General features: G+C 38.7%; 1 protein-coding gene across 6 annotated transcripts in view; it reads left to right on the top strand.

Moving 5' to 3' along the window:
• The window catches only part of PIP4K2A (phosphatidylinositol-5-phosphate 4-kinase type 2 alpha), a 115,880-nt gene that overhangs the window by 71,883 nt on the left and 20,923 nt on the right, over positions 1–23,074 (top strand). For all 6 annotated transcript variants that reach the window (XM_054189361.1, XM_054189362.1, XM_054189363.1 and 3 more), the window contains one exon: positions 10,921–11,073. In XM_054189361.1, coding sequence (XP_054045336.1) covers positions 10,921–11,073 — 153 coding nt within the window. The remainder of the gene's footprint in view (positions 1–10,920; positions 11,074–23,074) is intronic.

Genomic DNA, 23,074 nt, shown 5'->3' with positions numbered 1-23,074 from the left:
TGTCCAGAGGAGAGCTACCAAGCTGGTGAGGGGTCTGGAGACCAAGTCGTATGAGGAGAGGCTGAAGGAGCTGGGCATGTTTAGCTTGGAGAAGAGGAGGCTGAGGGGAGACCTCACTGCCCTCTACAACTGCCTGAAAGGAGGTTGGAGAGAGGTGGGTGTTGGCCTCTTCTCCCAGGTGAATAATGACAGGACCAGAGGAAATGGTCTGAAGCTGCGTCAGGGGAGGTTTAGATTAGATATTAGGAAGAACTACTTTACTGAAAGAGTGGTCAGGCACTGGAACAGCCTGCCCAGGGAGGTGGTTGAGTCACCATCCCTAGAGGTATTTAAGAAACGTGTAGATTTGGCACATGAGGGCATGCTCTAGTGGAGAGATTGTAGGTTGGTTGTTTGTGGTGGTTTGGGGTTTTTTTTGTTTTTTTTTTTTTCTTGGTGTGTGTATCATTGGACTCAATGATCTCAAAGGTCCTTTCCAACCATGAAGATTCTATGATTCTATGATTCTAAGTGTGAACCCAAATAAGAATTTAGTGGCTGTGGGACTTAACCTTAGTATGTATGGCAACAGAAATTTTAACCTCCAGTTTCTCATATTCTTCCCTAGAGAAAACATTTAACTTGCCTTGCTTTCAGCAGTTCCTTCCCTAAACTTAGTGTCATTCACAATTGGGTATTCGAACTAGGAAAAAAGTAATTTAGCATGTGCTGGCAGCATCAAAACAATGAGCTGATAGGCACTCCCTGAGCTCCTACGGAGACAGCCACTGGAAGTGAGGCATCAAGCCAAGCTTTTCAGGGTTGAAGGAGAGAAGCTCCCAGAAAAAGCCCTAGCTCTTTCCAAAGCAATGGCTTAAGCTGACAGCTCCAAATCCAGACCTACAGTCTGGATAGCTTGATTTAGGAAAGAATCACATGTTTTATTCATTAAACTCTCATTCAACCAAGTCAAGGAAACCATAGCCTTTCTCTTGGAAGGATAGCTCAGTGCAAAAAAGAAAAAGTTGGTGTTTTGCCTTTCTTTTTTTCAGTGTCTTTCACCACAGTAATCACTCCCTGAATACAACTTGCTTATAGGTTCATAGGTTTTCACATCTTGTGAGTGTTGTGCATCCGCATCTTGACGAGATCATAGAAGGGACGCTATATTTCTGACAGGTGTACCACAGGAGCAGTGGTGGTCTGTTCTCGTCTTTTGGAGGCCCCATGACGTTTACCGTAAGTCTTTGGAGAGCCCTGCTTTTAAGCTCACAAGAAGTCATCGTGCGGTATTGTCCATACAGCTGCCAAAGGCAAGGGCAGGTCATACCACTGACTGTGTTTGTAGCATATGTTACCTGTCAGGTACACTTCATTACATGCCGAACTTCTTAAACACGTGTCAGTGTCGGAGATCAGTGTCTCCTGATCATGTTTTCTCATCACTGTTTCCAGAGATGAGCCTGCTCAATGGCAGTGGTAGAATGCACGGTGCCAGCAGACAAAGTAAACCCCAGAGTCTTCCCTGCTCTTCCCCGTATGACAAAACCAGACATCTCTGGGTTTGGTGCTTCTGTTGTTACATTAAAATACTATCTGCCTTTCTTCTCTCTAGAAATCACTGGCGAAACACTGTCCTGAACGCCATCCCAGAAGCGGGCTGTTTATTTCAGATTACAGCAAAAAAAAAACAACTTGGAGTGTCTGTGTCCAGTTGTATGACACCGTTATCTCTTTGATGTGCTTCTTAATCAGTAATCCATGTCTAATTCATCCATATCCATCATTCCTGAGGTCTTGTAACAAGAAAAAAAAAGGTTGGGGGGAGCTGCAGGCTTGTCTTCACAAGAAGCTGTGCACGGGCCAGGCAGCACCACTGTAGCTGCTGTCACAGAAGAACGGCCAGACCGTCTGTACATGATTCTCTAACAGCGATGAACTGCTGCCAGCCTTTTCCACTGACCTATGATTTCAGTCATCACAGAGCATCATCTGAGCACTTGTTTTCGCCTGTTCGTTCATGCAGAGCTTGCCCAGAGGCACTCTGAAATAGCCTGGGATAGGATCTGATTTGTCTTTAGGGTACATTGGGCTTGTGAAGCTCGTTTTAGCCTTCCACGACTTTTGGATGAGATCACAGTACCAGAAACTGTTGTTTGCCTTTGTCCAGACATCACAAAATGGGAAAGATTTAAATCAATGAGAAGCTGTTAAGCCAGTCAGTTTGAAAGATTACTGCTCTTCTAAAGATCTCCACACTTTATCACCAGAATTTTCCTATTGCCCTTTTTCTCTTTTTTAGGAAAAGCTCTGACTCAATGACAATTTTTATTAGGCTCCCTTTTTAGATTAGTTACGTGAAGTATTTGTATTACATCCAACACATAGTTTGTATGTTCAAAGTTTCTCAAATATAATCTTGTCTGCTAAAGTAGCAGTTAGAAAACAATGACATTTACATTAGATGTGTAAGAGATTAGAATGAGCTAATTAAATTGACCTTTAAATCTCTCCACCCTCTTGGAGGCTGTGGCTAATCCTTGGCCTCCCACTGTGGAGATAAATATCCGTGCTGTGAACGTTTTAAGCAAAGTGGGCAGAGGAGGAAGAGCCTCGCCGGCAGTTCGTCTTTGAAGAGGAGGGCAATACTTTGCCAGTTATAAATATAGCTTACAATTATGGAGGGAGTGGGGGACGACAAGCTTTTCCTGTACTTCAGTGGCGCTGCGCCATGTGTTTTCTCACAAAAATGGTCTCAGTTGGAGAAAATAGCTCCAAACAGCTTAACTTGTTGCTCTTAGAAACAACCAGAGTCTCTCTGGAAATCGGTTTGCTATTTTTGGTGTCTGGTGTTGGCACAACTAGCATTATCAATAACATCATTCATGTTACTTCATTACAGCAGGCTGCCATTTTTCTTGACAAATGTGCAAGGTAAAAATAGACTTCCAAAGGATAAAGCATTAGGTGGTATTTTAGCTGGCTTCTAAGGACTCTTGAGGATGCCTCTTACAAAGTATTTGGCTTGATATTTTGTGACTTTGATTTTTAAAATGCCAGTTATTGTGGGGCTTTATAATAAAAAATAAAAATTATGTAAATAATTGATGATTAAATGACAACAATCAAAATCTAATTGTCAGTGAGCAGCTGACATTTCATGTAGTGAAAACCTGCAGAAGATGCAAAATCCATCCCAATGATAAAGTGGGATAAAGACCAGGATTTTGTACAAAACCCACTTTGATCACCTGGCATTCTGAGCCTGTCCAAATTAGATGCTTTTTAATACAGTCAGATGAATAGTTATATGACTAAAAAGGAGTGTAGAACCGCAGAGCGGGGAAGGCTGCATTTGGGGAGGTAGTAGCTCTGAGAAGGAACAAGAGGTCAGAAAGGACAAGAATTCAGCACTATTGTGAGCTCCTGACTAGGAGTAACTGCACCCTTGGGTGGATAAATTGGAAGGTATAAAATAAGACCAGACAGAACTCTTAACTTTTTTTAACATCTGTTTATTTTATACCTGAAGCTAATACTATATATAATTTTGGTGCTAGTCATCTTAAAAAAGGATGTTGAGAATTCGAATATAGAAAAAATGCAGAAAAATGGCATCAAAGGTATTTAAGGGCATAGGGGATGCCTTGTGGTGGGAGTGACAAGAGTTTGACCTGCTGCATTTGCAAAAGTTAGAATTGGGAAGTAAGTAGTATGTGAGCATCCTTGCAGGAAAATCCTAGATAAGAATGAGTGAGAATGACTGGAAAAGGAAAGAAATAAAATTCAAAGTTAAACTCACCTATTCAGCAATACAAATGATTAAATACTAGAAAAACTACAGTGGCGAATCTTGGTCTTCTGAAGTTGGAAAAATCAAGGCTGCCTTTCTGGAAGTTGTACCTTGTCCAAAAAGCAGAGATTGGAGTTCAGTTCAGGAATGGCTGGGTGAACTGAAATGGCTTATGCTGGGTAGAGGTTGTGTTGGATTCTAGTTTATGAAAATGTGTTGAATGCTTTAGAAAAGCTCCTGTGAACTTCAAAGAATTGTGGATCAGATCCTAAGAGCGCCTTATTCCTTACCTAATATATTTTTACTTTAGCAAATAAAACTCTGCGCAGATTGCTGAGAGTTTGGGAAAGAGATGCTGAGGGAAGATAGTGGGTCTATATTAAAACTAAATAACCTGACAGTTAATCTGCTAAAGATTGTGCTGTTCTTGGGTGAAATGATGACATGTAATTTAGGTGTGCTGATTAGATTTTTCTATCAAGAACTCTTTGGGAAATGAAAAAATAGGAAGTGGTGAAGCTTTTGCCCATTTATATAAGCTGTATTTTTATTACTTTATCAGAAATTAATTCTGTGGTACAGTACAAATTCTTTGTGATTTGTAGCCTCTCAGTACTGAAGACCAGATGAGTATTTCTGGTTGCCTGCTACTCAGTGCAATATAGGTGATATTTTTTATATAGGATTATATAAGGGCAGTGAGACTTCCAGCCAGCGATTTCTCAGAGGGAAACTATTTGGGAGAGAGGGGGAAGTATGTGAAAGAAATTTATCCAGTAGAGGTATCTTTGAGCTTGGCATGTTAAATGTGTCTTTGGTTGTATGAGTAATTACACAGGTAATTTAGCGTAGTCTTTAAATGACCTCGTAAAAGTATTCACACTTTAAAAGTACAAAACCTTTTCTTTCTCCTGAGACAAAAAAAACCCAAAAAACCAGCAGGTGCAAGATTAAAACTTCACAAATGAGAAGTGGATGGGGAATTGGCAGAACAGGCACACTCGGAGCAGGAGCCTTGCAGTGAGATGCTGAGTGAAGCCGTGAAGCGGCACAGGATACGGAGTGGCTGACGGATGTTTGAGTTGTGCCGGAGGACCGATAATGTTGGGGAAGGCTGGGAAAATCTGAAAGGGACAGAGCACTGTGACCCTCTTTTCTTTGAGTTTTGGGCTCACTAACGCTATAGTATAAGCAGGTGATTTTTATTAACTACTTCTGACTACTGCTCCAGCGTTGTATGGATAGATAGATACTCCACTGGTGCCTCCTACAATATCGAAGTTCTATATATTAGCAGTAAGTGATGGTAAAAATGTTGTTAGATCATCAGATCTGTATCTCTTGGAGGGTAAGAGTCGGACATATTTTTTTGTTTATATCTGAAGGATATCCTCCCTGTTCTGGCTTTGTGGCTCATAGATCTGTGTTAAGTGAGGAGTGGCTCATTTCCCATCTGTTCATATACCACTTAGTCTTCCCCTAATTAAGAAGCAGAGCCAGAGGGAATCTGGTCTGGTATTTGCCATGATCTGTCTCTCCTTTCCCTCTCCCTCAACCTCGTTTATATTTTCCTTTTGGAAAAGGAGATGCTTGAGTTTCATTCTTTATTTCCTTCCCAGTCCCCTGCGGAAGCCTCACCTAAGGAGGAGACAGAGCAGCTGGGGACGGCAATGGCTCTCTCTTAGCGGAGTTCACTGCTGAGCAGAGGAGAGCCCTACACGGCTCTCTTTAGGCAGGTTCAATCAGCTTTTCTTCCAAGGTGTTTGTGCACAGATGTCTATAGTACAACTTACTTTACTCACTTTTTGTACAAATCTTCCCTGAAATTTGTCTGTGTGATCTCACAGAAGTCATCTGGATCACAGGAGTGTTTTACCATGTATTGTCTCGCAAAACTGCATTTGACAGTAAGAAACAAGTCTATACAGCGTGTCCAATAGTCTGAAATACAGAGCAGAACAAGTCAAATAAATGCATATCTTCAGTCTGTCTGATGAGCACTACTATGTTTCTTATTACTGTCTGTGTTAAGATGACTAACTTAAAAACTTGCATTAGGTAACCTCAGAATAAGTTAAACTTTTTTACTTATGTAAGCTATGTCTAAAGTCTCATTTTAAAAGAGAAAAACCCACAAACTTTCCACAGTCTTTGTGGTGTAAAGTGCATATTGGACGTTACACATGGTGTTACTCGTATTTTTGTCTGAGATTTCTTACCAGTTACAGGTTCGCAAGTGGCTGTGCTTTAAAGAGGCTTAAGTGAAGGACCTTCTTGGCCATTTTGTGTGTTAACTTACAATAAACATTTTCCAACAAAGAATCTTTTCACTTCTAATATATGTGTTATTAATTTGTTAGTATTTGGCAGGGTTGAATGGGGTGCAAAATGCTTTGGTTTATACTTAACAGTGTTGGGTCAAACATGTAAGTTAGCTTTACCTACATCAAAAGGGAAGGATCTTAGTGTTTTTAAAGTATTTTTAAATAGCCATATTTTTCCCCTTTGAAGCCCCTAAACTTTTCTAGTTTGATCCTTTCAGTGAAGCTGTTCCTTGATCTTACTTGCCAATGGTGACTTACCAGTGCAGGCCAATTTTTGTCATCTTTTTATTTCAAGATTCATTGTCATGATCAGGCAACAGTATATGTATTTTATTGAAGACTGATTTCTAACTATAAGCAAATATAACTAGTTTAGTTGAGAGGTAAGATACTTTGCATCATTCCCAGAAGCTTTACTTTAGAAGGAATTTGAACTTTTCTCTGTTCACAGAAGCGAGAGTTAACCATTACAAATAAAACCGTCCGCAGATAAAACTCAGCCATGCTTTTATCAGCACAAGAAAGTGCTAATGCAGTTACTAGTAATCAGCACAATATGATGTAATGAGATTTTTTTTTTTCAGCTTTTAAAACTGTACTTATTTAATAAGCTTATGCTTTAATAAACTTCTGGTACTATAAAAAGGTATCAAAATAAAGCACAGCAAATAGTAATATTAACAATATCCTTCATGTTCCACCACTTTTCCAAGTTCAAAGGGACTACAGTCCGTGTCTGAAGGGAGCATTATATTGAGAGAGTTATCACAGGAATGGAGAGTTAGTAAAAATAAAGCGCCAAAGAGGTTGTTTAATTAGACATTGGCTTTATCTTAAACATGTTTAAACATCTGATTTTAAGCTCTGATTTATTATTAGAGTCAGAGTATTGTAGAGAGGGCACTTGGGTTACCTGTGCATGTATGTAAAGGTGCTGCTTAGCATAAAGTGAGTTGGTTTATTGTAACAAATTAACATGCATGTCGTAAAATGATAGGTGTCTGCATTCTTAATTAAGCTTGATATGGATAACTGATAATAAAATAGCCATCTACTAAAAAATAAATGCATCACCATTTCTTACCCATTAAAGCATTAAGAAACGGTAAAGTGTGTGCAGAATTATTATCTACAGATGTATTATATTCTCTTGTTAGCGATGTTTTTGGTGTGACAAATTAACATGTCATTATAGTTAGCAATCAGGCAGAATTCATTTCCATTAGAAAAAAATGCTATTGCTGGAAAAACCAAGAATCAGTAATAAGTCATTGACTTTACAAGATTTCCTCCAATTGATTTAAAATATGACTAAATTTATTAATTTCTATTTGAATCGGACTAGTTTCTATTTTTTTTTTTTCTGTCTAGCCTGAATTCCTGAATTGTAATCAAAGAAGCGTGATAAAAGGGCTACTAGTTGATTCATTCTTTTAGTGTAACAGCTGGGGTTTTTTTTAAAATCAGAATTTCTTATTGCTTATGCTATCCATATTTTTAAATGCATCAAGTATCATATTCCATCATGGGGAATGAGTAAATTTATGTTTGTTTTGATGGGCTGCTACAAAAATATACCTATATACTAGATATTCCTGGTTAATGATGGGATGAAAGGAGGTTCCTGGAAAGCAGGAAGAACTTTATTTTAAGACCTAGAACTTAGAATAGCTCTCCTGTGCAAATACTGCTTATGAAGACAAAAGGAGTCAGATTTTAGAAGAGCAAACAGTTATAGGAATAGCATTTGGAAGGTTTTACATCAAAAGTGGTTATTTTTGTAGCTTTCTGGCCACAGAATTAGTAATTGAGATTTAGCAACTGCAAAGTCCAGAGAAGTATCATCTCCCGTGTGTTGTATCTCGATCAAGACATTGCTAGCAAGATACCGAGTGCTCCCAGGTCTGAATTTCACTCAAATCTGACAAGTCTTTTGGTGACGAATGTTAAAATATACCTCAAGAGTATTTGAAATCTTGGAGAATAATGCGAGTTCAGGTACTCCTTACCATCTTCCCTCTTTCCCTCCTGCTTCAGAGGTTCAGTGTCAGACTGGCAACTACACCTTTTTGCAACTTTTTTTAGCAAAACAGCTTAAGTCTCCCCCCATGTTAATTGCTTTCAAGGTTTCTACCACATGGCTTTACAGTTTGAAGACTAAGGTTCTCTGCGAAAAACGCACTCAGAAAACTGTGGTTACTGCTTTATTGCGATAGTTAACCTCAGAATAATGCACCTTTTTCTGCTGGGAACAATAACAAACAATTACTCAGTATACTGCCTTCATTATTGCTAAGTGAATTACAGCCTAACTTAGCAGTAGTTGAATTCAGTACCTACACTAATGACTACCCATGCTTTAGCGTTTTTCAAAATTAAATATAATTCCTATGTTACATCATATTTTACAGTTTGTGATGAAGGTAACTGAATTTGCACAATTTTTTAAAAACTTTTATTATCAGTTCTTCATCTTAAACTATTAAATATAAATCCTGTCAATAAAGCCAAGTGCTGACTTTAGAATGGAGAGGGTTTCTAAGACTAACTCAATTTATGATTCAATTTGAAAATTGATGAAGTACTGATATCAAGTGTAGCATTAAGAAAATTCGATCCGTTTATGATACCTGTTCTCTTGAATAGACTGCATCAGTACATACAAAACATTTCAGTGGTGGAGTGGTGGCAAATGCATTTGAATAGTGAACATCTGAAAATAGTTACAAGAAAACTGCAGTAACACTTAAGTTCCCTTCTCTAGTATCTTCAATACCGTGTGAAGTGATGGTGTATCACGACTCGCATCTGTTAAAATTGTCTGTCCAAAAGCTAGTGCAGAGAAGGAACAGAGTCTGCAATGATTGTCCCTAAAGTTTTGTTCTGACTGGTCTAGAAAAATTCTTTATTTGTAGACATTAGGGAAGCACCCACATCCTTTCTTTCTTTAGTGAATAGGGAGGATAATGGAGAAAGACATGACTTTTTATCACAGGCATTAGGAATGATTCTACTTCATTGCACAAACCTAGAAAAATACAGGGAGAAGTGTGCAAAGATTTATTTCTCCTACCTGTCATAATTAAGGTTTTCATTCTAATAAGACCTTGTAGAGCTGTGTGCCTTTAGGTGATATACTGTTATTCCTACTCCTCCTGAGTATTTCAGTTGAACAAAGTAACTGTGTGGGAAAATGGTTTTGTTTCGTATTAAACTGAGTTCGGAAAGCATCCCACATTCGGGATAAAGTTTAACTACACTGAAGGCCTGTGGAAGTCAATGGGTCTCCAAAATCTGTAAACATAATTGTACGTGTTCAAGTGTCTTCTTAATCTGGGGCTATAGTTGCCCTCATCTCTTGGCTGAGGTTATTACTTTATAATAATTACTGACCTTCTGTCACTGAGGTTGAGTCTGTGTGTCCAGCTCCTGCTGAAGGCCACAGAGTTTGTGAACAGATTTATCAATGGTAAAACGTCCAAATAAGACATAGCTCCGATAAAAATTAATTTTTGTGGGTTTGGTACCTGGTTGTGGTAGTCTGAGCCTATTCGTAATTACTTTCTGAAAGCATCATCGCTCTTCCAGTGTAAATCTGTTTTGTGACTTAGATCACAGTGCCTTATCAAACCGACAAATGTGACATATTCTGTAGCTGCTGGAGCTGAATTTTTGCTGTTCAGGAATCTGCAACGTTTATATACAAAATTTTAGTAAAACTCTCTGTGAAAATGGCTTTTCTTCTAGCAGGGAGGACGTTATACTATGTGTGTGTGGAAGGGGGAAATTATATTTCAATTTAGCAACAGCTGCTTGTGCAGTATGGTACAACGAGGAGCCATAGCAGGAGCTGGGTATTCTGCCACCAGTAGGGATATACCAAATAGGGACTGCAGGTTTATTGTGATTAACTTGATTAACCTTTTCAGAGTATGGTCCATTTTTGTGGAAATACACATGGGGTGTAAGAACATCGTTGTGTTTTCTCATGGCTGTGCTACCACTGTTGCTACTTATTTAAAAAAAAAATAAGTGGTGTGATTCACATATGCAACAATTGGCGTAAACTCTTACTGGTAAAGAAAGATGTTTCCATCCAAAAGCAAGTTGTTACACTTTGCCTAATTTATTATTGTTGTTCTTAAATATATAAAAAAAAAAATCTGAATACTTCTCATTTTCTGAAAAAATCAGTAGCTTTTTTGCTACTGTTGAAGCGCAGATAGTCTCAAGCTTCGGTCTAGAAATGATCACTAGCCTCTAGAGGTTTTTCTTCTAACTACTGTACAGTCATTAACTAATCTTCCCCTCTTGAGTCTGTAGGAAGGTAAGTCTATTTTACAAAAGGAGGATCTGTACAATAATATTACTTGCCTAGTACTAGATATGAAATCGATGGAGTAGCTCTGGTAATAGAACTCAGAAATCTAGCTGTGATCTTGTTTATGTGATACTTCTACTACAGGTGAATCCTCTATTTATAGTTATTATGGTGTAATACAGTGTTGCTTTGGGATTTTTAATTACTGTATGTTTTCTTCCCAAAATCTAATAACGTATATGTAACAAAGTGCAATAAATTATCACTCAGCGTTGAGAATGACTTTTGAGCCACTGATGGTCAATATCTTCCCCAAACATTCTTCTGTTCTCAGAATATTTTTGAAGCGATTTGTCAAGATAATGCCGTCTGTGATTACATGCTTTGCAGAATTCAGCTTGGAAATGATTAAAAAATAAATGTAAACGGTTTATATTTGTTCTAATTAAACTTGCATATTTTTGTCTGACTTGTCGCTTTTTTTGTTTTAATCCAATTGACAGAATTCATTGACAAGAAGTGCACCCCTTGCCAATGATTCCCAAGCACGCAGTGGTGCTCGCTTTCATACATCTTACGACAAAAGATATATCATCAAAACGATAACAAGTGAAGATGTAGCAGAAATGCACAACATACTGAAGAAATACCATCAGGTAATACACTCATTATTATCAGGGTGTGGGATCTCTTCTTGAATATTATAATGCCAATCTTTTTTAGAGTGTTAAAAGCTTTAAATGAATGCTTATGGAATAAGAGTCACTTCAGACTTTTTCCCTTTTGCATGAGCAATTTAGTATATGTCTGCAGTTCACAAGGCTGCACTCTTCTAAATATCTAAGCTAGCTTTCAGTAAAATGATACATCTATGTGATACAGAGACACTAACTTGGAGGCCATAAGCTCCTTTGCATTAGTAAGAAGATGCCCTTTCTTTCAGCTAGTCCAAGGCTTGAAGCTACTTTATCCTGGGCCAGCTTGCAGATGTCTGTGTACGTGTATAGGAACGGTGCAGGCCACCTCTTTCTTCCTGGTCTGATCACTGAACGGTCTGTGTTTCACTTACAGCAGATTTCAAACAATAAAGGTTGTATTGTATGAGAAATGAAAAATCGGGTATGATTAACGTAAAATTCCTGCTAATAAAGAAACAGGTTTTGCCGAGGTGAAGTTCCATAAACAACAGTAAAGTCAAAAATGAATATTGGAGATCCCTCAAATCAGCCTTGACAGCTGTCAGACACTGCCAGTGCGTAATTTGTGTGGATGGCACAGGGGGGGAGCAGAACTTGGGAAATACGAGAAGCCTTAATAAAATCAGTGCTAATTTTCTTAGCCCCAGATCTGTTTGAATAAGCTCTAAAGCTGCGCTAATCAGAAAAGCCTCTAATAATCATCTAAAATATGACACCCAAAATGAGGGGGGGTTTATCCTTCCTTCCATCTTCCTGCTCACTTCCATGGGTTGGAATTTCAGGTAGAGGCTTCAGGATATTCACGGTTGGGAGGGTTTTTTGTTGTTGTTTTCGGTGGTTTATTTTTTTGTCTTGCAATGTTTAGTAATTTTCTGGGGACTTCAAACAATGTATAATACGAATTTCAAACTCCAGTTTGAAGGCAACACTGGATGAATATAAAGCCCTTGGGTTGACTTTTTTTTTCCTTTTTTTTTTTTTTTTTAATACTGTTACTTTCATAAAACCAATTCTAAAGCCATCTTTTGAGGTGGAAGGGAGGCAAAAGCATGATTTTGGGGTGCTTGGAACTAAAGGTATTGCCAGCCATCTTTGTGGTGCTGCTTGGCTGCCTCCCTCTCTGCTCTGCCAGTGTTCGGCAGAGATCTCCGAGTTCCCCCCGAGTCCAGAGTAGCTTGGGAAGCCTTCAGTGAGTTAGATATGAACAATCTTCTCTTTATGCATGTTGTTCTTCTGTTTAAATAAAATGTAGGACCACTGTGTGTTTGTTTAAACGTAGCTAAATATCGTCACTACCAAAAACGTTCCCAAGACCATCTTTTAATTACAATTTTACCAAAGATAAATTTTAAACTATGATCTAGATGTAATTTGGGGGTTATTCTTTATTAGAGTTTTCAAGCTTACAATTTTAACTTTGATCTGAAAGGATTTTGATCTGTGAAGCAGTGCAATAGAATTAAAGTTTTAGTCCGTTTCATATTTGGCATTAGAAGCTAGAATTAACGATCCAGATTTTGAGACTTAATCCAGATGAACAGTCATACAGCTTTTCAAAACAGTCATCTCCTTCCAAGAGTGTCAGTGAAGACAGTGCTAACGTGAATGAACTTAATAATTTGGAATCTTTTTTCATTAATGCTTTCAAACATCAGGGTTCGTAATAAGCTAGGTCACAAGGAGCAATGATCTGAGAGTTATCTGTACCAGGCGTCTGATTTCACTTAATACTGGAAAACATCCATATAATAATGCAAGCATGCGCTTAGTATTAGTACCATCTTACACATTATTGCTTCAGTATCTTTAATAGCTTGAGTCTGAAAGCTTTCAGTGGTGCCTCCAAGAGATTCATAAAGATGCAACTTGCATTTCTTTTTGTTTCAGAACTCACAAGCACTTTATAAAGTGTAGTAAATGCTGAGTAACTCAAGTACAGAGGCAGTTTAATAATTGAACTTTATAATTAAATACATTAATTTCAGTATCTTCAGTAATGTACTGTTAAAAGAACAAAATTGTTCGAATTAATTAAAGGAAATCTAAATTAATTGCCACTAACTCTGGTGACGGCTGATACTGTGTCCTGTGTGTTGCTCCTGGAAACTGAATGCTTGGAATTGTTAGGTACAGCAGCTTGTCCTCCCATTTCTCTAGATGTTTTTCAGGCAAGTATGTTAGCCTGCTGGACAAAGTCTAGAGAAGCCATTGTCCTGGTGGGAAGGTTTTAAATAATTCTCTTGACCAAGTCATCCCACACAGACTGGCCTTAGACTACATTTCTAGTAGAAAACAGTGCAATGCTAGATAACAACCATCGGCACTGGAGCTCATTAATGGTCCCTGCTGTGGTTTTGCTTTGGTCCAGCTATCTGTCTCCCAGATAATTCTGGGCAAGGCTCAAGATATTAACTCAGGCCAGTTACTATTCCTACTTAGGATTTTGAATGTGAGCATCCTGTTCAATTTGGGTGCACGTTATTCCATTCCAGCTAGAACTGATCCCAGAGGAGAGTCCAAGACCCATCTAATTCACTAGTATGGATGTAACTTTATGGTTCTGGCGGATGGCTTAGTTGTAGTAGTAGAAGGCTTGTCAAGTACTGTACTAGTACTCCTGTGGAAATCTTTGTCAATTAAACAAGTTCTCTCGAGTTCGGTTTTATTTTGGCATACTCTCTTCTGCCAACAGACTAAATAAAAAAGTTCCCTATACTGATTTACGTACCTATCCTGCTGCTCAGTATCTTTCTTAATTGTAATTGTTGCTACAGTTAAGAGGCTAATTTTAACTACACACAAAAGGACCAAGATTATTTTAGGGAAAAGTCTGCTTTTTAGCTTTTTTCTAGTTTCAGTTCACTGATCAACAGCAGCACTTACCACATATGTGAAAGTTCCTGGCCCAGTTAAGTTTACTTCACAGCCCAGGTGTGACTGTGTTTGGGACTAGTTTGGGACTTGTGGTGGCGTGCCCTTCCATCACACCCGGTGTGGTCTGCTCTTAGAGCAGAGCTGTATTTGAAAGGTTCAGCCTTCCACGGAAGGGAGCGTGCAGATATGTTCAGACCCAGTTACATAGTGCAGGGACCATCCTGCGAGGAGCAACCTTTCTCAGGTGCCTGAAGACTAGGGAGGTGATTCATGTGAATTTTAGAAGACTGTTTCTCCCTTGTTAGAGGTTTAGTACCCCCAAAGGACCCGAAGTTAGATCATGTGTGCAGTATGTCACTTGTAAACACTTAGTATCTTGCACCCTCTTTCATCTGCCCAAGAGGACAGTAATTATTTTCCAGTTACCTCTGACATGAAACCTGGTCTAGCGGGAGGTGTCCCTGCCCATGGCAGGGGGATTGGAACCAGATAATCTTCAAGGTCCCTTCCGACTCTAACCGTTCTATGATTCTATGATTATGAGTGAAATTCATTCCATTTCTGATTGATCATGTCTTTCCTCTCTCTTCCTCAGGCTTTTTTTTTTCCCCCTCTACAAATTCATTCCAGGTTTCTTCCACAGGTTGAAACTCTGAATGAGTTTCATTTAAACCGTAATATTTACTCACCTGTTTCCTGATTAAGGCTAACAGCTCCAAGCTGATAGAATCATTCTGGACCTTGGAAATACCTCGTTCCTTGCTTAGGGACAAAACAGGCCTTATCAAACGTTTTCCAAGGCTCCTTGAACTGCTTAACAATAAATACAAGAGGACAGCTATCTTTAAAAAAAGAATACTGGGGAGGGGACTGTGTCAAGTCGGAAGTGTGAGAGACTGGCTGTGTTCTTCATTCACCAAAATAGTCCTCATCCCTGGCACTTGCAAAATAGGTGACTTTTCTCCTTGCACCTTTTTGAACTGCAAAGCTACCGATGAGGCATCTGGGAGTTGGTGTGGTCAGCAGAGAAATGCAGCAGGGCTGTTTTCTCATGAACACCTCCAAAATCCAACTCCAAGTACCAATGATTTTTTGTAAAGTCACCAAAAGGTTAGAAAGAGACATGTACGCTGCCACTGGAAAGTAGAAATAAAGGTTATTTTATCAGTAACTGGAGGTTATAGAGATGTATGGTCCACAAACCCATCCAGTTTTTTCTGTCCTTCCTCTCTCCATCTGTCTGAAGGTGCAATAGCCTGTCTGTTCTTTGGAGCTGTGAGGAACTGAGGTTATAGTTACGCACTTTATACTTACGTATGTACAAAAGGAGCAGGAATTGTGCATAGTTGTAAACACTTGTAAGTCTAAACATACCAAATCTAGTTGCCTGGGTTTTAATTAACCAAAGTTATAATGGATCTGACTGTACACCTTAGAGAAATCAGGTTATTTTCAGGAAACAGGATAGCTACTGACTTGTTAGGAGTAAAAATAAAATAAGTCAGTTTGGCTGAGTTTTTAGCTTTCTCCTTTCTGGGTGGAGTTCTATTGCAATATCACATGGCCTTTTTTCAAAAGCATCCCAGTTTACAGTATTATTACCACTACGTGAAAATTCAAAAGAACACCGAGCGTAAACCCAAAAAGATCAAATTCCAAGCCTAAGGCTACATACTAGAAATTTATAAATAACTAAAAGTGAACCACACTTGAAGGGGTGTCGAGAAGTTACTATAGAAACAGCATGTAAGTATAGATAGCAATTCCAAATTAAAGTTGTTGAACTGTAAATAATAGTCCTGACAATTGTAAATTATAGTTGCTATTCAAAATTATGAGTTGCGTTCGTTCATTTACCCTGTCTTACGTGATGCCTTTTTTTCTTTAGTGGCAGTCAGGCCTACAACCTCAGACAGGTGGTGAAGGCTTCAGTCTATCAGTCTAAACACTGACGCTTTCTGTCAATTCATCAGATGAGTCTGACGCTTTTAGTACTGAGTAGGAGCGCTAGAGATCATTATTTTCTCTTGCAAAGTTTAAAAAAAAACAAAACAAAACACTAAGCCCACCACTTCTACACAAATAGGGGGGAATAATGTCTTTCTCCATGTTTAAACTTGCAAAGCATCTTGTTATTTATGACTAGATTATAGAGTCCATCATGCATGGACCAGCTTTCTATTTACATTTAAAGACAAAATGGCCTAGAGCATGCGCCAGCTAGGTTTCTAAGTGTTACGGTAAATACAAATATATATGACATATTAGGTTCCTAACGCTGTGAATTTCCATGCTAACCTGTTTTTAAGTGTTGTAATATTTTCTCTTACATAGTATAAAATGCTGCTTTTTTAGTCACATTTTAATGATAACTTGCAATTGGTTTGGGCTGCTTATATTGTCGTTATACTGTCAGTTAGTAGAACTCTTCTTGCTACTCTTACATAGCACTACTTTAGCTGAGGGCTCACTTCACCTGAATATCATTTACTTGTCAAATGGAGCATAACCATCATTATGCTCAAACAGGTCAGACTTTGAAATATTAGAAAAGTCTTTAGACTCTTAAACTTTTCTGGTTCTAAACTTTAGACTTTTCTAAAATACTAGAAAAAAGCTGCATGGGCTTACTTACTCTTAGTCCTAGTTTGACCATTCAAAATAGCGTACGTTAATCAAGCACGTTCATGTCAAATACTTAAATAGTATTATAAATAAAATATTCATTTGAAATACCTCCAGATCTAGTGCTGTTTTGTTTTAAGCCTGTGCTCCTGACCCCAAGAGCATGGACCAGTAAGCTGGAGTTAAACCTACCACTCCCTTTGGCATTGTTAAAGGAGAGCTCAGCAAAGTCATCTGTGATAAGTGCGTTGCCAGGATTTCACCCTACATTTAAGGAACAGGTAATACCCTGCTTCCTCCTAAAGGAAAACTTCTCATTTCAGCACAAGCTACGTTTATATGTTTATTTTGGATGTATTTTCCTGCTCAAAAAATGTATTGAGTAATTTACATAAAATACAGAATATATTAAAGTAGGTACTAGTATATATGTAGGTATTTTATAAACTACAAATATGATTTTCAAGGGCAGAAATCAGTGGCAGTTGAGTAAAATTCTGTTCCAGTTTCCGAAATGCCTGAATGAAGGCACCTTGTCCTTCCTAGTGACCTAAACTTGCTTTAAAGATTAAACCGGTGTAAATCGATGTAAAACTGGAGTCCTGTGCTCTTTGAGAATAGACGATGGGCAGGCTGGAAATTTTTAAAAATAAAATGAAAGCAACTGGAGCGTCTCAGAAAAAAACAACACCGTTTGCACACCTTTTCTTTTTTTTCTTTTTCATTAAAATGGACTTCAAAGGGGTTTTTTTTTATTCCTCAGTGCTGACACCCAGGTAGCTTCAGTAAAGAAAAGAAACTGGGAAGCCATCTCGAAGCAGGTGAAAAAGAGGGAATTGTTAGTGTACAAGCCTTCCAGTGTAAAACTGCTTATGAGTGTACGTACCCTTTGGGTTTTCTATAGGTGGCTGTCCCTGTTGACTGCACATTCTCTTCCCTACACAGGTAATTGTATGCAGAACTGACACCTATTGCACTGCGTGTTTGTCTCCCTGGCAACCGGTAGAAATAGTGAATAGTGGTAAAGGAGAGAGACTGCCCGTTTACCGGAGGCAGGGAGTGATGGTGATGTGAATGGGAAGAAAGGAAAGAATAGAATGAGCTAAAAAGGGCAGACAACAGCATAAAGGAGAAAACAAAAGCAGAAAAAAAAAAAAAAGAACTTATCTTCTGGAGAGGAAAAAAATATGAAAGAAACAGGAAGACAAATGAAAGGAGGAAAAAAAAAACAGACAATACAGAGAAAAAAGGGTGAATTGCACCGAGAGCAGGGTTAAGGGCTGCACAGGAATCAAGGAATAGCACCAGGTTATTGAGCAGGAGGTAGGAGAAAATGTTAAAATTGTAAATAGATGGAAAAATGGTACTGTAGGCTAAAAGGAATTTTGTCACAGACGTGGTGGTGACATAGGCTGGGGAATACCCCAGAAAAGAAAGTGGGGACTAAGTGTCTAGGAATGTGCACGGAGACGGGCTGACATCAAACCAGCAGGTTGCTAAAGCAGAGCTACAGTCAAGTTTGTGTCATCCTCCATCCAATGTCATTACTTGCACGGGTTATCGATGGCTTGCTTCCCCCCAGCTCCCTCTGTTTCTTCATGAGTTGCATCCGTATGTATCACAAAAAGAAGGGAAAGGGTAGGTAAAAAGGCATATCAAGGCAGTATAATGTACTGTTATTTAAACATAAATGTGGATTAAGGATGCATACCATGTAATGGTGGCACTGACTCTCTGTATGTCTTAATGTAGTAAGAGGTGAAGGTATACGGGAGGTTTATGAAGAAATGCAGCTGAGAAAAGCCCTTCAGCCAGTTCCTTGTGCGAATCAAGAGGCTGCGCAGAACGTGGCCTCTGCCCTGTGCTAAGATAACTGACCCATAAAGTAGCTGTGATACGAAAAACCAGGAGAAGCAGAAAACGTAGAGATGAGAACGTAACTGTTCTCATCCAAACAGTCCACGTTCCACCTGCATCCATGGGCCCACTGTTTCCTATAGGAGAGGTGACCCTGAAAACGGGAAACTCACTAGCCTGAGCGTTAGATGGAATTGCAAAAGGGCAATATGCCAAAGGGCCGTACCACCATGGGCTGGAAACACATCGAAAATCTTCCCTGAAAGATGTGAAATTTCATAGGTAAATATCTAACTACACGAAACGGTAGAATGGACTTGGCTGCACTGGATCTGTTGAGGCCTGGGTTTCACCAGCAGGTGTTTTCTCTATAGTTATTGTATTTTATATATATACGGTATTGGTGCTGTGCACGGCACTTTCAGAAGAAATCTGTGATTCATTTGATTGTATAATGTTCCTGGTAGCAGATCTGCAGCCCAGATTATCACATGTGGTGGTGACATTTAGGTAACGTTGCACTTGGAAGTAAAATTAGCGCTGGCCCAAGTCTGAAACAACATGAAATGTAAGGCTGTGACTCACAGGGCTTGTATCTGAAAACCTGTGTATTTATTAAACACTTCTTACAATGAAATTGCTTTCTTTCATGACTTCCTAGAAGAAAGCAGCTGTATATACCTTGAAAATCTTTAACTTTCTGTTGTGTGCTGTAGTTCAGCTAATTAATCCTTTCAATGTATCACATAAGTAACCAATGGATAATTTTCCGTGAAATTACTAGGGTTGAAGAAAATGGCAATAATTGGGATATTCTGAAACGTGACATAACTCTGGACAACTTCTCAGCCTCCTTTTTGGGGAGTGATTCCACACGTCAACACACACAGCACATTGGTGAAGGATATTTCTGATTGCAGACAATACAGTTTGAAAGAGAAAGTTGAGCCCAAAAAAGGAGTATCAACTTCGTGTCCTTCACAATGTCCAAAATATTTTCGAATAATTATATTGCTTGCCATTCAGTTTCTTTAATGAAAGTATCCTAATGAATGTATAGATTTGTCATGTAAGGGTTTGATAATTCAAGCATGATTGCCTTAATGACGACATAGAAAATTGTGAAGATAATATATAATGGGATAACAGAGAATGAGCATGTTGTGTATTTCTGAATTAATTTTTACAAAATAGGGCTACCAGTGAGAAATAGCAATGTTGAGTTTTGACACAGAACCGAGATAGATATAATTCAGGATTTAGTCTTCATTGATGTCCAGTCATTCCATGGATTATCCCCAAGGGGAGGAGGAGAAATAGCAGAAACAGGAATTTTATCCTGTGTTTTTCCAAAAAGAGCCAGAAATGGCATAACTTCTTTGCCAATAAATTCTATGCGCTATGTTATCTTTTAGTCATCCTGATATCTTACTAGCATTACCATGGGGAAGCAAGAAGCTAAGAATCTTATTTTTCATGTAAAATGAGATAGGAAAAGTTCTGTTCTTATTGAGGAAACTTGAAGCTGTATTTATACAAAAAATTAATGAGAATGTAGGGTCATAAAGAATTTCTTATTAATTTTCAGCTTTAAGCGTGGGCTTCAAGAGAGCTCAGAAAATTACGTATTTGAAAACTATGCTGCACAGCCGATAAAACGTGTCAACATGTTGATGATTCTTTATTATGTTAATGGTAATATTGTCCTCATGCTGTGCAGAAAAACGAAAATTGTCTGAATCAACAAAGAATGATGGGGTGTTTATTATAACACTCTTTTTTAAAAAGATGGATTTTGTTACTGCATATAAGGACTTGTAAATGTATTAGCAAAGTATTACAGTATCGTTTAGCAAGGCTGCTTGATAGAATTGTTTTAATGTTCTTTTTAGAAAGAGTTAACGTAAAGGAGTGAAGGTCTTTTCTGTCACTGAAATTTAGCAGTCCTGTTAAGCATGTATCGGCTTATTTTCTAGGCTCACTTTTATCCCAGCTGTGAGTGGGAAACTTCAGGAAATCATTCCTAAAAAGCACCTTGAGGTGACTAAATTGCTACTTCATTTATATCAAGATGGACAAATTGAAAATCTGCCAACCACAGTCACCAGTGCAAGTCCTGCTGGACTCCCACCCAAACAGATGACACGTTTTGCCTCCTCTGTGATGCAGATATGGGGGATTGATAGTTTCAAAGGTAGGAAGTTCTAGACCAACCTTGTAGATGCTGAAAGCAAGTGGCATTCCTCCCTCTTTTCCTTTGTCTCCCCATCAGGATAAGATATGGGAAACACTGAAATCATTTTAGGGGCTTTTCTTTAAATTGCAATGGCATGAGTGGCCGCAGTCAGCAGCGAGTAGGAAACAACTTCCATGGTACATGGTCAGCTTTGAGAAGGTCTCTTAGAAGTCTGCAAGAACACGGCCAAGTCCCTTTTTAACAAGTGAAGAGCAATACTTGCAGAGCTTTTCATGTCCTGGGTTGCGTGCTAGTGACGCTACCCTTTGAGAAGGCTTGTTTGCAAAATAGTAAAATGAATCTACAGCCTTAGCAAATGGCTAACCCTAACTTGCAAATAGAACTTAAACGATTCTCATTAATTGCCTTTTTTGCCTTGTCACGTAATACAGAACAGTTTGGGAGGGGGTTGTGTGCTGCTAACCAAAGGATTTATTTTATGTTATTACAGTGGGTACGTTGCACATGTTCTGTGTTAATGACATTGCTGTTTTACAGATGAGAACACTCAGGACCAGAAAGGTTAAAATTGGAGAGTTAGGAATAGCTAAGGTTGAAGAGATGGTTTAAATGTCAAGACTATGCCCTAGCAGCTGAGAGGAGGGGCAGGGACTGGAGATGCCTCGCTGCTCATCCTTCACGTGGCACAAACTCTGTGATTTCAGACAAAGCTTCTGCATCTCAGGTCCCCGTATGGAAAACTGGGGTAATAGTATAATAGTTCTTTTACTGCACAGGAATTCAAATTCTGTAGTTAAGAGCTGTAAGATAGGAATGGGTGGATCCATGTAACAGTTGAGTGGCCTGAAATTCTGTGGCACTAAACTCTTCTTGGAAACTAGATTCATTTTTATCATCATTGCAGAAATTAATAGTCTCACTTAGAGAAGGAATCACTCAGTAAATGTTTTTGTGAGAACAACCCATCCCACTTCTAAAGCATTAGAAAAGTATTTACCTTTAGGATATATGCCAAGTACTTTATGTTTATAACGAAACAATCAATGTAGTTTGAATAATATGGATTAGTATTTTAAACAAGTTTTCTGTAACCTCAGCATTAATAATTCTAAATTCACTTTATGATCAGATCTTTAAGAGAAGTTACTGATGGCCAGAAAGAGCTGTGTATCCTGTAACATGTTGTAGTTGCTCTGTGAGGTTGATAACAGCCCCATGATTGAAAATCCTTCCATTCGAGAGCTCCATCTTACAACTGCTGCATCTGTTAAAACAAGAAGTGCTTCTCAGATGCAAAATGATCAATCTTTGTGCGCTGCTCAGGACTGACACTGCTTTTGTGGCCTTCTGCCGTCAAGCTGCTTTGTATTTTGGAGCATACAAACATCTTTCCTTCCTATGGTTCTGATTTGCGTTCACTGAGCCTCTGCAGCGGCTTAAGACGGTTTTGCCCATTCATAGGCAGTTTGAGTTTAAAAATGCTACTCTGCGAAGTGGCATGACTGCGGCGTGATGGTGTGTTCTCTGCTTCGGGGCTTGCGACCTCCCGTAGAGCTGCAGGGCAGACAGAAAGGGGTGTTACAGCCCGAACCGTGCCGGCAGGATTCAACAGAGCTCATGCGTCAAGAGTTGTTAGTCAAAATTACCTTCAGTTCACAGTCCGCCGTTTCAGTCTTTGTCATACATTCCCTTTGTTTCTTGCCGGACAGGATTGCTTTCAGGACTCTTTAAATATTTCTGGTTTTATTTTGCCATTTAAAAAAAGTCTGTGTGTGATATGTACAGATTCCGGTATTAAGTTAGTGTGAGGAATTCCTTAAGATTAATGGAGGAGCCCAAAATTGCAAAATCTCCAGGGTTCTAAGAGCTTTGTTATATTATTTGTTACCAAATACTAACTACCTTTGTTACAGCGTTCAAATGGCTGATTCAGTGAATTTGTTCTAAAGTCTCCTGTATTTTAGAATAATGTGTTTCTAATAACCAGGTCGCTCTGGCACAAAAGAAGCAGCCGCTTCAGTATTTAATGATTATTTAAAAGCTGATCTGCTTTAAAAGCTGACTCTTGGTTAGTTTTCATGTTGTCCTATTTGAGGCTTGAATTTTTAATTTTTCTCCGAGTTCTTCTGTTTGAGACTTGGCAATAACAGAAAGAGGAAAGCTGGTGAGTCCTTTTTCTGGTTTATATCATTGTGGCTTCACTTCTCCTTCGTTCCACAAAATATGAGTGGATACCTTTGTGTTGGGTTTAGGATTCATACAGTATGGGCATTTTTATTCTGGGAATAAATATTCATTCTTCAGTAGTTCTCGTCATCAGTGTAGTCTCTACTTTCTGCTTCCTCCAGTTGCCTTTCCAATAGTACTTCCAACTATTAGTTGTAAGGCAAGTGATTTTTTTAAAAA

This window comes from Rissa tridactyla, chromosome 2 (genome assembly GCF_028500815.1).
Source record: "Rissa tridactyla isolate bRisTri1 chromosome 2, bRisTri1.patW.cur.20221130, whole genome shotgun sequence".
Lineage (NCBI taxonomy): Eukaryota > Metazoa > Chordata > Aves > Charadriiformes > Laridae > Rissa > Rissa tridactyla.
Note: the sequence above shows the minus strand (reverse complement) of the source record. Positions and strands in the feature narration are given on the sequence as shown.